The sequence below is a fragment of the Aotus nancymaae genome, unplaced genomic scaffold, assembly GCF_030222135.1.
Source record: "Aotus nancymaae isolate 86718 unplaced genomic scaffold, 86718_ANA_hifiasm-v0.15.2.pri h1tg000040l, whole genome shotgun sequence".
Taxonomy (NCBI): Eukaryota; Metazoa; Chordata; class Mammalia; order Primates; family Aotidae; genus Aotus; species Aotus nancymaae.
In genome coordinates this window covers 6048534-6065775 of record NW_026988454.1, presented here as the reverse complement: position 1 = coordinate 6065775, position 17242 = coordinate 6048534, and the positions used below count along the sequence as shown (strand labels likewise).

Genomic DNA, 17242 nt, shown 5'->3' with positions numbered 1-17242 from the left:
GGAAATCCACCCTTCTGACTTTATTGATCCTCTGAACCTGTAACAGATTCCACCAAGCTTAGCCATCTGCATGGGACCCAACGCTTCCCAACATCTCCAATGTTGCCTTCTTGTGTTTCAAAGTCAGGCTCAGGGTCTGTCTTTCCTTCTCCCTACTCTAAATCCACACATTACTTTCATTATACCTGTTTTCTAAAACTTACTCCTTTTCAAGTTGTGTATGCGCATTTGCCAAACTGCAAGCTACTGGAGGATCTGGTTCCTCTTACTAACCTTTTTGTCGCCTGTTCCCATCAACGGGTCTCTTATACATAAGAATTACCCAGAAGGCAGCAGATAAAAAGAAATGTGAGAGCCGCACTTTGACAGGTATATGGTCCCAAGTGGAGGGCTGTCTCTTAAGGACCCCTCTGCCAATCTCTAACTTCCTCAGGGCAGGACTGTTACTTGCATTCTACATACTGAAGGCACACTGCACCATGCTTCCCATATGCAATTATTAACCATATTCCTCTGCCAAATGTGACTCATAAGGGTTGAAGAGCTGTAAGAGTCATATTGCACATGTTGGATAAAGCTTTCTGACAGTATGACAAAACTTTATCTCTCGTTATCCATGTGTCAGACAATGGAGGTGGAAAAATCTATTTGATGACTGACTTGAATTTGATAAGCACCCCTCACAAGTGTAAACAAATATATTGGAAGTAATGCATGATAGTATGTAAAGTACTATAAAGAGGAAGGAGGACACTTTTGGAGGCAGAGGAGGGTGGAGCACCTTAGGTCAGGAGTTCGAGACCAGCCTGGTCAACATGGTGAAACCCCGTCTCTACTGAAAAAAAAAAAAACAAAAACAAAAATTAAACAGGCTCTACTGCAGTTTGCGGGCTGCGGGCGCCAGGCTGCCCCAGGGAGGCGCTGCGGGGCGGTGACTCCAGCACCGTAAGGTGGCGAGATCACAGCAAATGAGATAATCTTTGTGAAAGACTCCATGCAGAGGACTTCCACCAAGATGGCTAAATAGGAACAGCTCCGGAGCATAGCTCCCAGCGAGAGAGACGCAGAAGACGAGTGATCTCTGCATTTACAACCGAGTCTGGGAGAATGCTACCAGGCTGAGAAGTGCCGTGAGTTGCCAGGACAGATCTGAGTGACAGTCCAGCCAGCCTGGAGCCATGAGTTGTTGGCACAGAACTCAGCAGAGGTTTTGGCTACCACTGAGAGCACCTGGGGGATGGATCTACCTACCCCCAAGAAAAAGGGAGAGCTGAAAGCAGGGAGACAGGTGATATGCCTTGACAGGTCCCACCCTCACAAAGACCAGCAAACTGAAGCCCTCTCACTTGAGAGTTTCACAGCCAACACATCAGTTTGACCTCAACCCATGATGATCAAGCTCAGTGGGGGAAAGGGCATCCGCCATTGCGAAGGTGGGACTAATCTCACCTGTGTAAACAAAAGCCAAAGGAAGCCTACACAGCACCACGGCAGAGTCCAAGGCAGCCCAGCAGCACCTTTGCAGGCAGATGAGGGACAGACTGCCTCCTCAAGCAGCTACCTGACCCCAGAATAACTAAAAAAAACAAAAAACAAAAACAAAAACAAACAAAAAAACAAACAAAAGAAACCTCTCATTCACCAGAGGGACCTGACTCTAAACTAAAAAACAAAAAGAAATACCTTCAACATCAACAGAAAGGATGTCCACTCAGAGACCTCATCCAAAATCACCAACTTCAAAGATCAAAGGTAGATAAACCCATGAAGATGAGAAGAAACCAGCACAAAAAGGATGAAATCATCAAAGACCAGAAAGCCTCTCCTTCTCCAAGGGATCACAACACCGCATCAGCAAGGGAACAAAATAGGATGGAGAATGAGTTTGATGAACTGACAGAAGCAGGCTTTAGAAGGTAGGTAATAACAAACTTCTCTGAGCTAAAGGAACATATTCTAACCCAATGCACTAAAAACTTTGAAAAAAAAGTTAGATGAAATGCTAACTAGAATCATCAGCTTAGAGAAGAACATACACGACTTGATGGAACTGAAAAACACATCACAAGAACTTCACGAAGCATACACAAGTTTCATTAGCAAAATCGATCAAGCAGAAGAAAGGATATCAGAGACTGAAGATCAACTCAATGAAATAAAATGAGAAGGCAAGAAAAGAGAAAAAAGAGTGAAAAGAAATGAAAAAACCCTCTAAGAAATATGAAATTATGTGAAAAGACCTAATCTATGCTGGATCGGTGTACCTGAAAGTGGTAAGGAGAATGAATCCAAGCTGGAAAACACTCTTCAGGATATTATCTGGGAGAACTTCCCCAACCTAGCAAGGCAGGCCAACATCCAAATCCAGGAAATTCAGAGAACACCACAAAGATACTCCTCAAGAAGAACAACCCCAAGGCACATAATTGTCAGATTCACCAGCGTTGAAACAAAGGAAAAAACAAATGTGAAGGGCAGCCAGAGAGAAAGGTTGGGTCACCCACAAAAGGAAGTCCATCAGATTCACAGTGGATCTCTTGGCAGAAACCCTACAAGCCAGAAGAGAGTGGGGGCGAATGTTCAACATCCTTAAAGAAAAAACTTTCAACCCAGAATTTCATATCCAGCCAAACAAAGCTTCATAAATAAAGGATAAGTAAAATCCTTTATGGACAAGCAATTACTGAGAAATTTCATCACCACCAGACCTGCTTTATAAGAGCTCCTGAAGAAAGCACTAAACATGGAAAGGAACAACTAGTACCAGCCAGTGCAAAAACATACCAACTGGTAAAGACGAATGATGCAATGAAGGAACTGCATCAACTAATGGGCAAAACAACCAGCCAGTAACAAAATGGCAGGATCAAATTCACACATAAAATATTAACGTTAAATGTAAATGGCCTAAATGCCCCAATTAAAAGACACAGACTGGCAAACTGGATAAAAGTCAATACTGATCGAACTACTGTATTCAGGAGACCCATCTTACATGCAAAGACACACATAGGCTCAAAATAAAGGGATGGAAGATTCACCAAGCAAATGGAGAGCAAAAAAAGCAGGGGTTGCAATCCTAGCCTTTGACAAAATGGACTTGAAACTAACATAGGTCAAAAGAGACAAAGAAGGACATTACATAATTGTAAAAGGATCGATGCAACAAGAAATGCTAACGATCCTAAATATATATGCACCCAATACAGGAGCACCCAGATACATAAAGCAAGTTCTTATTGACCTACAAGGAGACTTAGAATCTCATACAATAATAGTGGGAGACTTTAACACTTCACTGTCGATATTAGACAGATCAACAAGACAGAAAATTAAGAAGGATATCCATAACTTGAATGCAGATCTCGACCAAGCAGACCTAACAGACATCTACAGAACTCTCCACACCAAATCTAAAGAATATACATTCTTCTCAGCACCACATTGCACTTACTCTAAAATTGACCACATAATTGGAAGTAAATCACTCCTCAGCTATTGCAAAAGAACAGAAATCATAAGAAACAGTCTCTCAGACCACAGTGCAATAAAATTAGAACTCAGGATTAAGAAACTAAATCAAAACCACACAACTACATGGAAACTGAATAACTGGCTCCTGAATGATGACTAGATAAACAATGAAATGAAGGCAGAAAAAAAGGTATTCTTTGAAACCAATGACAATGAAGACACAATGTACCAGAATCTGTGGGACACATTTAAAACAGTGTTTAGAGGGAAATTTATAGCAATAAATGTCCACATGAGAAGTTAGGAAAGATCTGATATTGACACCTTATTGTCAAAATTGAAAGAGATAGAGGAGCAAGATCAAAAAATCTCATAAGTTGGCAGAAGACAAGAAATAACTAAGGGCAGAGCAGAACTGAAGGAGACAGAGACACAGAAAACTCTTCAAAAAAATCAATAAATCCAGGAGCTGGTTTTTTGAGAAAATCAACAAAACAGACGGCTAGCCAGAATAATAAAAAAGAAAAGAGAGAAGAATCAAATAGATGCAATAAAAAGCAATAAAGGGCATATCACCACTGATTCCACAGAAATATAAACCACCATCAGAGATTACTGCAAACAAATCTATGCACATAAACCAGTTAATCTGGAAGAAATGGATAAATTCCTGGACACTTGCACCCTCCCAAGACTAAACCAAGAAGAAGTTGAATCCCTGAATAGACCAATATCAAGGGCTGAAGTTGAGGCAAAAATTAATAGCCTACCAACCAAAAAAAGTCCAGGTCCAGATGGATTTACAGCTGAATTCTACAAGACTTACATAGAGGAGCTGCTACCACTCCTTCTGAAACTATTCCAAACAATACAAAAAGAGGAAATACTCCCTAAATTATTTTATGAGACCAATGTCATCTTGACACCAAAACCCAGCAGAGACTCAACTAAAAAAGAAAACTTCAGGCCAATATCCACGATGAACATAGATGCAAAAACCTTCAATAAAATACTGGCAAACTGAATGCAACAGCACATCAAAAAGCTCATCCATCACTATGAAATAGGCTTCATCCTGGGGATGCAAGGCTGGTCCAGCATATGGAAGTATATAAATGTAATCCATCAGATAAACAGAACCAAAGACAAAAGCCACACGATTATCTCAATAGATGCAGAGAAGGCCTTCGACAAAATTCAACAACTGTTTATGCTAAAAATCCTCAATAAACTAGGTATCAATGGAAGGTATCTCAAAATAACAAAAGCTATTTACAACAATCTCACAGCCAATATCAAACTGAATGGGCAAAAACTGGAAGCATTCCCTTTGAAATCTGGCACTAGACAAGGATGCCCTCTCTCACTACTCCTATTCAATATACTACTGGAAGTTCTAGCAAGAGCAATCAGGCAAGAAAAAGAAATAAAGGATATTCAATTAGGAAAAGAGAAAGTCAAATTGTCTCTATTTGCAGATGACATGATTGTATATTTAGAAGACCCCACTGTCTCAGCCCAAAATCTCTTGAAACTGATAAGCAACTTCAGCAAAGTCTAAGGATATAAAATCAATGGGCAGAAATCACAAGCATTCCTATACAACAATAACAGACAAACAGAGAGCCGAATCAAGAGTGAACTCCCATTCACAATTGCTACAAAGAGAATAAAATACCTAGGAATACAACTAACAGTGGATGTAAAGGACCTCTTCAAGGAGAACTGAAAACTACTACTCAAGGTAATAAGAGAGGACACAAACAGATAGAGAAACATTCCATGCTCATGGTTAGGAAGAATCAACATCATGAAAATGGCCATACTGCCCAAAGTCATTTACAGATTCAATGCTATGCCCATCAAACTACCATGGACCTTCTTCACAGAATCGGAAAAAAACACTTTAAGCTTCATATGGAACCAAAAGAGAGCATGCATAGCCAAGACAATCCTAAGCAAAAAGAACAAAGCTGGAGGCGTTTGGCTACCTGACTTCAAACTATACTACAAGCCTACAGTAATCAAAACAGCATGGTACAGGTACCAAAACAGAGATATAGACCAATGGAACAGAACAGAGGCCTTGGAAGCAATGCCACATATCTATAACCATCTGATCTTTGAAAAACCTGACAAAAGCAAGCAATGGGGAAAGGATTCCCTGTTTAATAAATGGTGTTGGGAAAACTGGCTAGCCATGTGCAGAAAGCAGAAACTGGACCCCTTCCTGACACCTTACACTATCATTAACTTCAGATGGATTAAAGATTTAAACATAAGACCTAACACCATAAAAATCCTAGAAGACAATACAGGCCAAACCATACAAGACATAGGCATAGGCAAGGACTTCATTACTAAAACACCAAAAGCAATGGCAATAAAAGCCAAAATAGACAAATGGGACCTAATTAAACTTCAGAGCTTCTGCACAGCAAAAGAAACAATCATTAGTGTCAACTGGCAACCAACAGATTGGGAAAAACTTTTTGCAATCTACCCAACTGACAAAGGGCTAATATCCAGAATATACAAAGAACTAAAGCAGATTTACAAGAAAAAAAAAATCAAACCCATTCGAAAGTGGGCAAAGGATATGAACAGACAATTTTCAATATATGTTGGTTTTTGAGGCCAACAAACATATGAAAAAATGCTCACCATCACTGGTCATTAGAGAAGTGCAAATCAAAACCACATTGAGATACCATCTCATGCCAGTTAGAATAGTGATCATTAAAAAATCTGGAGATGACAGATGCTGGAGAAGATGTGGAGAAACAGGAACACTTTTACACTGTTGGTGGGAGTGTAAATTAGTTCAACCATTGTGGAAGACAGTGTGGCGATTCCTCAAGGATAGAAATAGAAATATCATTTGACCCAGCAATCCCATAACTGGGTATATATCCAAAGGATTATAAATCATTCTATTATAAAGACACATGCACATGTATGTTGACTGCAGAACTGTTTACAAGAGTAAAGACCTGGAACCAACCCAAATGCCCATCGATGATAGACTGGACAAGGAAAATGTGGCACATATACACCATGGAATACTATGCAGCCATAAAAAATGATGAGTTTGCGTCATTTGTAGGGACATGGATGAATCTGGAAACCATCATTCTCAGCAAACTGACACAAGAACAGAAAACCAAACACCACATGTTCTCACTCATAGGCGGGTGTTGAACAATGAGAACAGATGGGCACAGTGAGGGGAGCATCACACACTGGGGTATGTTGGGGGATGGGGAGCTAGGGGTGGGACAGCAGGGAACAGGGAGGTTGGGGAGGGATAACACTGGGAGAAATGCCTGACGTAGGTGACGGGGAAATGGAGACAGCAAACCACCATGGCATGTGTGTACCTATGTAACAATCCTGCAAGATCTGCACATATACCCCAGAACTTAAAGTACAATTAAAAAAAAAACTCCATGCAATGCCAATATCAGACATTGTTATTACTTCAGAGCCCAATAAATATTTGCAATTCTAACCATGCAAAATACAAAACAAAACAAAACAAAAACAAAAATTAGCCTGGCATGGTGACATGCACCTATAATCCCAGCTACTCGTGAGGCTGAGGCAGGAGAATTGCTTGAACCCAGGTGGAAGGAGTTGCAGTGAGTGAAATCGAGCCACTGCCCTCCAGGCAACAAGAGCAAAACTCCATCTCAGAAAAAAAAAAAAGGAGGAAGGAGCAACTAGTATATAGAATACTATACTAGCGTTCAGACTTCTTAGAAAAGATTACAGGATTTTCCCTCTACTTTGACCATCCCTCACCCACCAGAAATATGTGAGGCTGGCAGAAGTCTCACTGCTGAGCAATACTACTTTCTGTGTTTTCACCTTTACTATTGTTGGAAAAAAGATGAAATTCCTGGCAAAATAATAATCTATTTTTAATAATTTTTATGTTGAGATCAACTCTAGTATGACTGCCAACATTTTGGATTTTTTCAAGAAACATTTACACAAGAGGCACTCCTTAAAGCTGTGCAAAACACGAAGAAACTCATACCCTCTGGCCTAAAGTCGTTAGCATGTATAACACATATTTTCAAGTACTTGAGATTTGGTTTTGGATAAAATGAGAATTAAGTCTGGAGCTTATCACTTTATCCAATTAGCAGGCTTCCATGACTGATTAGTGTTTGGCAGGTGTTAGTTAATACACAATCCCAGAATAATTTTCATTTTGTACCACATTCAACCACTGGCAAAAAATTTGTTGATAAAAACATATTCTCTAACAATTATAATGTATTAATGGTATATCTCCAAAGCTCGTCTTAAAAGCAATTTCAATTATTTTAAATTTCTTTTTTTTTCTAATTGTACTTTAGGTTCTGGGATACATGTGCAGATCATGCAGGACTGTTGCATAGGTAAATACATGGCAAGGTGGTTTGCTGCCATTTATTTTAAATTTCTAAAAATATTTGTCTATTTTTACATTTTTATATTTAACCTTTAGAACTTATTCTAGCCCATAATGCAGGCATGTCAAATCTTTTGGCTTCCCTGGGCCACAAGGGAAGAAGAATTGTCTTGGGCCACACATCAAATACACTAATGATAGCTGATGAGGTAAAAACAAAAATCGCAAAAAGCAAAACAAAACAAAAAACCCTCACCATGTTTTAAGGAAGTTTAAGGATTTGCCTTCAAAGCTGTCCTGGGTCGCATATGGTTTGGTGGATTGGACAAGCTTGACATACTGTGTCATCAAAACTAGTCTCTTTAATTTAGTAAGAAGAAAAAGGGCTATTGTATAGTCAACTGTCTTCCATATAATGAAATGCTTTCTTAGTAACCTAGTCAGTGACACTCAAAACAATTGGAAAAAAATTACCAAAGGTTTTCATTTTTTCCCAAAGCAAAAAATTATGAAAAAGTAGCATACCATGTAATATACAGTTTTAAAATTTGACTACTTATCTGAAGTCAATTGACATGACCTTCAAAAAGATCCATTGTGAGATTATATCTACTTTCTAACCAAAATATCTAGAGGAAATGCAAAAATTCCTAATTTTTACATTCCATCTAATATCTATATTCAGGAAAACACAGGCTACTGAATACTTGAAACATAAGCTCTGGAGTGAGATGGTCCCTGTGTAAGGCTTGCCTTGTCTGGGTGGTTCCTTAAGTGGTCTCTGTTATTTCCTCATCTATAAAGAGGATATGAACATGTTCTGCCTAACAGAACTGCAAGGAATTAAATGAGATATTTCAGGGAAACAAGGATTCACTTCCTATATTGCCAGGTTTGCAGCAAGCACTGATCCACACCACTTGCGGGTACAGCCTGTTCCCGATATTCTGGGCAGTGCAGCAGTTCTAGGATTTGAAAACCTTATGGGTTCTGTTCCCTCCACTCTTTCCTCTTGCAGTTCCTTCACAAGCAGCCAGCGTGAGCCTTCCTAAAGTCAGATCAAGTTACTCTATCACTCAAAAGTCAAACTTTCTCAACAGGGTCAAATCTAGGGCCCAGCAGACGCTTCCTGCCCTGCCCCACCCTGCCCTTTTTCTGACATCCTCTTCCCAGTGCTCCACTTGATCCAAGCTTCACGCCATGCTGGCTGCTGTGCCTTCTGGACAGGACCCAGGCTGGGGCTCACAGGTTGCTGTTGCCTCTGCTTGCACACAAATGGATGCTCCCTGAGGGTGCTCTCCTTGCAGGTTAGCTCATCACACAAGCCTCGTGGCCACACCGTATGTTAAAACTCCATGCGGCCACACTGTGTATTAAAACTCCCAGCCAATACTCTCCATCCTCTTGACTCTGCTGTTACTCCAAGAGTTGGTTGGTTGTTTCTTTACTCTCTTCTGCTCCAAAAAGAACAGCTCCATTCAGGTTAGGTATTTTGTCTGTTTCTATTTTCTGCGACGTCCCAATACCTAGCACTGTGCTTGGCACCGAATAAGGACTCAGTCACCATTTGTTTATGTAGTTCATTAACTGTATGACATATATTAGAGGAGTCTCCCATTTTTTTTAGATATGGCAAATCAATTTATTTCTATTTTAATTTTCTTTATTTTATTATACTTTAAGTTCTGGGGTACATGTGCAGATCGTGCAGGATTGTTACATATGTATACACATGCCACGGTGGTTTGCTGCACCCATCTCCCCGTCACCTACATTAGGTATTTCTCCTAATGTTATCCCTCCCCAATGCCCCCACCCCCTGCTACCCTCCTCTACTCCCCTACTCCCCAACAGACCTCAGTGTGTGATTTCCCCTCTCTATGTCCATGTGTTCTCATTGTTCAACACCCATTTATGAGTGAGAACATGCGGTATTTGGTTTTCTGTTCTTGTGTCAGTGTGTGGAGAATGATGGTTTCCAGCTTCATCCATGTCCCCGCAAAAGACATGAACTCATCCTTTTTATGGCTGCATAGAATTCCATGGTGTATATGTGCCACATTTTCTTTATCCAGTCTATCATTGATGGACATTTGGGTTGGCTCCAGGTCTTTGCTATTGTAAACAGTGCTGCAATGAACATATGTGTGCATGTGTCTTTATAACAGAATGATTTATAATCCTTTGGGTATATACCCAGTTATGGGATTGCTGAGTGAAATGACATTTCTATTTCTAGATCCTTGAGGAATTGCCACACTGTCTTCCACAACGGTTGCACTAACCTCCTGTTATTTGCTAGGTACCATAGCTTCATCTCATCTGACCATCCGGAGATGATGAATGGCGCCTCATTTAGGAAACACCAACAATACGTGAAGGAAATTTACACACAGGCACCCTGCAGCCCTGGTGTAGCTCACTCAAAGTTCTTGTTCAAAAGTTAGTAAAATAGATTTTATTCATTGACCATATTTTAATCTATACTATTTTTTTTACTATTTAGGGCAGTACTATTCAAATCGCAGCTCCTGGACGTGTAGTATTAGTATCACCTGGGAGCTTGTTAGAAATACAACTTCTCAGCCTCTATCCAAGGCCAACGGGTCTGGGTCCAGTCATCTGTGCTTCTGTTGGTCCTCAGGTGATTCTGACGAGCACTGAAGCTTGAGCAGCACTGCTGTCAAAATTACTTCAGAGATTCCTTCGAGTTCCTTCGCTTCCTCTTACAAGCCTTAGTATGACACAGTCAGGTTCTCAATACCAACAGTGTAACTGGTTATTCATGTACATCACCTTATCACCTCTCATGTCGACTAGTTATCTTTTGCCACCTAAAAATGCCTGAAAAGCACCTTCTCAGGTTTCAGAAGTTTCCATCTGTTTCGACAACATGTGTGGCTACAGCCCAGCCATTCACTCATTAAAGCCCTCCCACATCCAGCCAGCACTTACATTCTTTGAAGTTGAGTTTGAAGACTCTGAAAGCAAAGAAAATTGGGGTTTTTCTGAGGCAGAGGTTTTCAAACATTGTATAACCAAGGAACTTTTATGTCTTTTCAAATGATGGATGTTGTATGTGTTTAATGTGTGAAGCACATAGAGAGGAATTGTCTCCGGCTGTTAAGACTGGCTCGGTGTATTCACCTCTCACCAACCTGCTCTGTTCTCCCTCCCAGTGTCTGATTGTTCTGTGAGAACAAGAGGTAGGATCCATAATCGTAAGGTTGGAAAATCTCAGTGATACAGCAGAGTTTCTCAGAGTGTGTATGGTGCCAACGTTTTGGGGCTTCTACCCCAGAAAAATAAATCAAAATTTCTGGTCACAGAAAAAGAATGAAACAAGATATTTTTTCGTGCCATGGCATAAGAATTTCTGTCCATCAAAGAAGCATGGAAGAGCATGCAAGATAATTCTGCACATGAGAGTCTGTGAATCTCTGCTCTAGGAACTTTACGCTGTAAGTTTTAGTTAAAAAAAAAATCATATATGCATACTGTTTGCATATAGTCATTTCAAATCATTCCATCAAAGTGTTCATTCAAACCAGCAATGAACCAAGACTTTTTAAGAGGTGAAATCTCTCTTTCTCTGAATAATTTTAAATAAACCTTTTGTTCTAAAAGCTAAGTGCACAGAAACTCTGATGAATTACTTACTATGTTTATAATTTTAAGCAATGTAGTAAACATGTATCACCACTCCTCTAGGAGATTTTGGGGGAAACTACAGTTAACTGGACAAAAACTTGGTCCTCAAAGAGATTAAAAGGTAAAGTAACCGGAGTACCAAATAGGAAGTACTAAGAGTCATAAGAGTTAGGTGAAGGATTCTTTCAGTTCTAACGAGTAGGAGACGGCTACTTGTAGTTTAGTTGTTAGTTCAACACAGAATTAAATCAGAAAGTTGACCTGGGATCAGTCATCTGTCTTTTCCCAATTCTTTACAGATGCAATATAACTGATGCCTTTTAGTAGGAGCATATAGGGTACCAGGAAGAGCTGTCCCCAGTCTGCAGTGGTGTAGGGAGGCACCCTTGTGGTCACCCACTGCACCATGCCGTGTTTCCTGAGCCAGTCCCTAGCCTGCAAAATGCACAAAGCTGGCAGACCACAAAACGGAGGGGTAAATGAGAAACCGGGTGGTCAGAGGTCAGATGTGACCCAGACACGGGTGGAAAGTAAAGGTGAAACAGCGTGTCATCATGGAGCGTACACCGCTCTGAAAGCTGCTGTCATTTCCACATTGCACAAGTTTACCAGAATTTATTGTCTATTGTTTGGGTTGAAATAATTACAAATTTCAATTTAAAAATATAAAGAAAATATTGGACATTTAGTAGAATTTTCTCAGCGCCTACTGGTATCTCAGACCCTAGACAGAAAAAATACTATATTTTCTTAACTAAAATGTTACAGTCTAGAGAGTGTGTCAATTAAAAGTGTCAGTATTTCTAAGTTCATTCTCCTAAAACAAAATTCCGGAGAAGACCAAGGAGAATTTTATGATAAAACAAAATAAGAAGGCTAACATTTTCAGATAAATACTATTGATAAGATAGTAGAGACAGACACACTAGGAAACTGAGTAAAGAATATGAATGTGCACACAATATAATTATTGTGCTAAAACTGCTTTCGATGTTGAGATAATAAGTAATGGTTTAATTTTGCTCTAAAGTGTGATTATTTTATTTTTAGTATGAATTTTATTTTGGAAAATCACATTAAAGAACGAGTAGATAGGTCTACTCACACAATAAATCCAATGTGTTATACAGTTGTACAGGAACAAACATAGTAAATATAGGGTTTGGTACCCTTTTCAGTTTCAGGCATGCATTGGGGGATTTGAAACATATTGCCTATTAATGGGGAGGGATGACTGCACATGTGAAACACCCAGAAAAATGCATAAATCTCAAAGAGGTGGCCTAAAACTCAGGCTTGAATCTCATCTTTAAAGGCAAAGGAAGAAAGGGAGTGGAGAAGACACAGTAAGGTTTGTTAGGCAGATTATTAAGTTGGTGCCTTCTGAAGGATCAGTCTCCAGAGACTCTGTCCTCCTATTCCTAGTAAGGAGAGGGAGACACGCTTACAAATGGAGATTTCCTTTGTAGATACAAATTTCCCTTGCAAAAGGGTGACTTCGGCTCTATTTCTAGAGCTTGTCCTGTGTCTACTGTTTCTCAAAATAATCAGCTCAAAATAATACTTATGCTAAAGTGGCATATTTTGGGGTGGCATATTCTGGTCTCCTACAGTTATATTTTGGGGTAGCATATTCTGGTCTCTCACACACTCAAGGTGAAATTTTCCCTAGTTTGGTTTATGATGTTGGAGCATGAGTATCCTTCAGTAGGGTTTGTTTTCCTCCAGAGGTGTCAATGTCAGAATGGTCTTATACATACTCTGGTTGAAACATCAGAATTATTATGAGCTCGGGTTTGATATTTATATTAATGTATCATTCTGGATCACACAGATATTACAGGGGTTTAGATTTATCTCATTTTCCCCCATTGCTGACATTTATTTCTATCTCTCCATTTTTTCATATCAGACCCCAGGTGCCCAGCTCACGTGAAGCAGAGCCTCTTTCCCTTCCACAACCATCTCAAGATCACAGAGCATCAGCTAATGCCTTACTTTCTCAGCTTATCTACTCTTGTATTTAAAGATGTTGTTTCTACATTTTCATTTGTCCCAGGAAATTATCTTTTTTTTTTTTTTAATTTTTTGCAAGCTCATCTAAAATTTCAAAAATTCCTTAGATTTTATTTAGCAATTCTAGTAGGAGACATTTTTTATTATGTTAGGCTTCCATCTTGTAGGTCCCAATAATGTCTGATGTGGTGAAGGCCACACAAGCCCACAACTGCCAGGACCTATTGTATGTGGGAGGAAAATCAATTTCTACCGGGTAAAGTCATTGTGATTATTTTGTGCCTTCTGTCAAACACAGTCAAAATTAATTGTATTACATCTTTGACTACTTAGAGAATAAAAGACTAAGGGAAACATATTAATATCTTCAAAATAACTGAATGATAACCATCTTTGCCAAAGAAAAGCATTTTTAAATGGGTGGTAGCACAGAGAGAAGGAGTCATCCTTTCTTTCTATTTTTTTTTTCTTTTTTCTTTTTTAGGAGGAGTCCTTTCATACTAAGGATATTATCAGCATTGGAATATGTGGCTTTAGAAACTACACATGGCTCAAATTAGCTCTAAAGTTCTTTCTACTTTTTAGAATTTTTCTACACCATTAGAAATATATCTCTTATATTTAATCTCAATATGAAAACCTATTTCATAGTACTTATAATAAATGCATTCTCAAAGTTTATATCAAAGTACTCCAGTTACAGTGATATCTCCTTGCAGTGAATTAGAGACTCCAATCCAAAATGTATCATAAACTAAATATGCACCCGATGAGGCCACGCTCCACAGAGACTACACTAAACAAACCAAGTGCTTAATAATCTTAGAGCATTCCAATTACCTGCACTTCCAGCTGGTGGTGAGCCATTCCTGCTCTCAGTGTGCAGAATGACAGCCAGCCCCACAGAGTCTCCTGGGAGGACTGAGCTGCTGAGGTCCACCCGAGTCAAGCTCTGGGGCTCCCGCTCACAGCCTCCTGCTGCGTTTCTGGGGTTGTCACCTCCAGTTGCATTGCTTTCTTGACCTTTTCTCCATGGTCTCTGCACAATGTGAACGATGCTCTGCTGATCCAGGTCACAGTTCTGTTTGAGAGCAAGGGAAAAAAACAAGGAAATGGCAAACCTGAAATGCCACCCAGTGTTTACCTTATCCTCAGTGTTAGAAGGAAAAGGAAAATGATATGTAATTGACCAATTTATGTGCACATTTGGTCACAGTGCTTACATACTATACATAGTAGACAAACAACACTGAACTGGGAATAGAAACAGAAATCTGGGAATATGTGAAACACAACAGAATGCTGAAGTCATATTCAAAAGGACATGTAACCTAGCAGGAAAAAAATATTACCATACTGGATCTATAAGCACAGTGAAAATGATCTTTTTGTTTCCACCGCACCTCCCCACACACCTAGCACCTAGATAGAGTCTTATTCTGTCGTCCAGGCTGGAGTGCAATGGCATGATCTCAGCTCACTGCAACCTCCACATCCTGGGTTCAAGCAATTCTCCTGCCTCAGCCTCCCAAGTAGCGGAGATTACAGGTGTGTGCCACCATGCCTGGCTGATAATAGTATTCTTAAATAATGAAACTGATTGACATCAGAAGTGATTTGTCCTTATAATTATCTAATTTAAATACTGGCATACATTTCTGTCTTATAAAAATATAGAAAGTAAGTTATTATCAATTTGAGGGCATTTTTTCACAGCATCGGAAGTGAATGTGTTTGAGCAGACTTCACACACAACCCTCCATGAGCACCAGCACACACATTGCTACACCGGAGGGGAAGCAAGGTGGGAGCACACTCCTGCCACCCAGGGTTCATTCCCTCTCTCTGCCAATTTAACCACGAAAATCAGCAAACAAATACAAAAAGGTTTTGCATCTATATATTGACACGCAGAAACAGAAGACTTTAACATGTTGTGGAATAAAATTAAACGTCAGGTTATTTGCTAGGATAAGAACTAGGCTACCCTAAATGGAATTCCAGTTTATCTACTACATAGGGCCGGCCACGGTGGCTCAGGCTTGTAATCCCAGCGTTTTGAGAGGCCAAGGTGGGTGGATCACCTGAGGTCAGGAGTTCCAGAAGAGCCTGGCTAACATGGCAAAAACCTGTCTCTACTAAAAATACAAAAATTAGCTGGGCATGATGGTGTGCACCTGTAGTCCCACCTACTCATGAAGCCGAGGCAGAAGAATTGCTTGAAAACACACACACACACACACACACACACACACACACACTACTACATAGAAGCAGTTACTTATCTCTTGCTACTCTCTTAAGACAGAGCAAGGACCTTACTCTCTCAATAAATGAATGCCACCTGGGCATGGTGGCTCACACCTGTAATCCCGGCACTCTGGGAGGCTGAGCCTGGCAGATCACTTGAGGCCAGGAGTTTGTGACCAGCCTGGGCAACATGGTGAAACCCTGTCTCTACTAAAGATACACACACACAAAAAAATTAGCCGCGTGGTGAGTGCCCATCATTTCAGCTATACAGGAGGCTGAAGCAAGAGAATTGCTTGAACCTGGGAGCTGGAGGTTGCAGTGAGCTAAGATCATGCCACTGCACTGCAGCCTGGGCAACAGAGCGAGACCAGTTTAAAAAAATTAAATTAAATTAACATTAAAATAAATAAATAAATGCCTTTCAAATACCTTTTGCCATTCTCATTTTAGGCATGCTCAAAGAACACTTGAAATACCATGGCTTGGCTGTGATGAATACATTTTAAACAATCCTGCCAACTTCATTTTATCCACCCTGAGCTAAGTAGGGCATTCCGTTCCGAGAACTTTGTAGTCTAAGATGCCTGGCATCCTTGTAACCAATTTTCTGAGAAATAGGGGCCACTGGCACAAACATCCCGTACCTGCAGCTGTGTAACTGCCTACTCCACACACTGAGTGAAAAACAACTTTAAATAGAATTTTGTTGTTAGGCATCCCCACCCCCAACCTACTCCTTCTGCTTCTGTAATAATCTGCTTACCACCACCTGACCCTAAACTGATATAAAAATGTTGACTGCCGTTTGTTCTGGGCTAAGAGATTTGAGCTCTAGCTGACTCGGATGCCGGCATAAAAGTGGACTCTCAACAAACTCAGAGCATGGCGCTTCTGTTTAAACTTGCTCAGGTATAACACTTGGAGGCCCCAGTGAGAATTTATATCACCACCGGGCACGGACCGGGCTAGCCCTGGACCTCCTTGGACGAATGAACTATAGGAGAGGTGCCCCTGAGACATTCCAGGGCCCCATAAGTCAGTGTCTCCAGAGAGGAATGGACTGACCACTGTCGCGCCCACATAATTTGGCTCTGAGTCCATTGTCTCAGGTCCTGGGAAGGTAAGTCAGACCTGACTCTTTTCTCTCTGGTTTCTGGAAGGGAGAAGCCCTGATGGGGGCACCCCTTCATTAATCCTGTACAAAATTCAGGACACTGGAGGACAGGACCACAGGTCACTAAATTTGTCTAGTTAATAACAACTGTATTAGCCTCTGAATAAGTGTATGTGTACATGTATAGATTGAATGAGGAGGCCAAGGGCCTGCCCTTGGATCTCCAATTTGTGGCTCTGTGGTGAACAACTATGGAGTCTGAGATGGCCCCAACCTGCAGTACCGTGGTGACCTCATATGACTTAAGACAGTTTCGGGCTCCGCTCAAATCT

The 17242-nt window shown here is 40.4% G+C and overlaps 1 protein-coding gene across 3 annotated transcripts in view; it reads right to left on the bottom strand.

The window, feature by feature from the left end:
* Positions 1 to 17242, bottom strand: part of PRKN (parkin RBR E3 ubiquitin protein ligase) — a 1419146-nt gene that overhangs the window by 929699 nt on the left and 472205 nt on the right. For all 3 annotated transcript variants that reach the window (XM_021670246.2, XM_064360477.1, XM_064360476.1), the window contains exon 3: positions 14384 to 14624. In XM_021670246.2, the coding sequence (XP_021525921.2) occupies positions 14384 to 14624 (241 nt within the window). The remainder of the gene's footprint in view (positions 1 to 14383; positions 14625 to 17242) is intronic.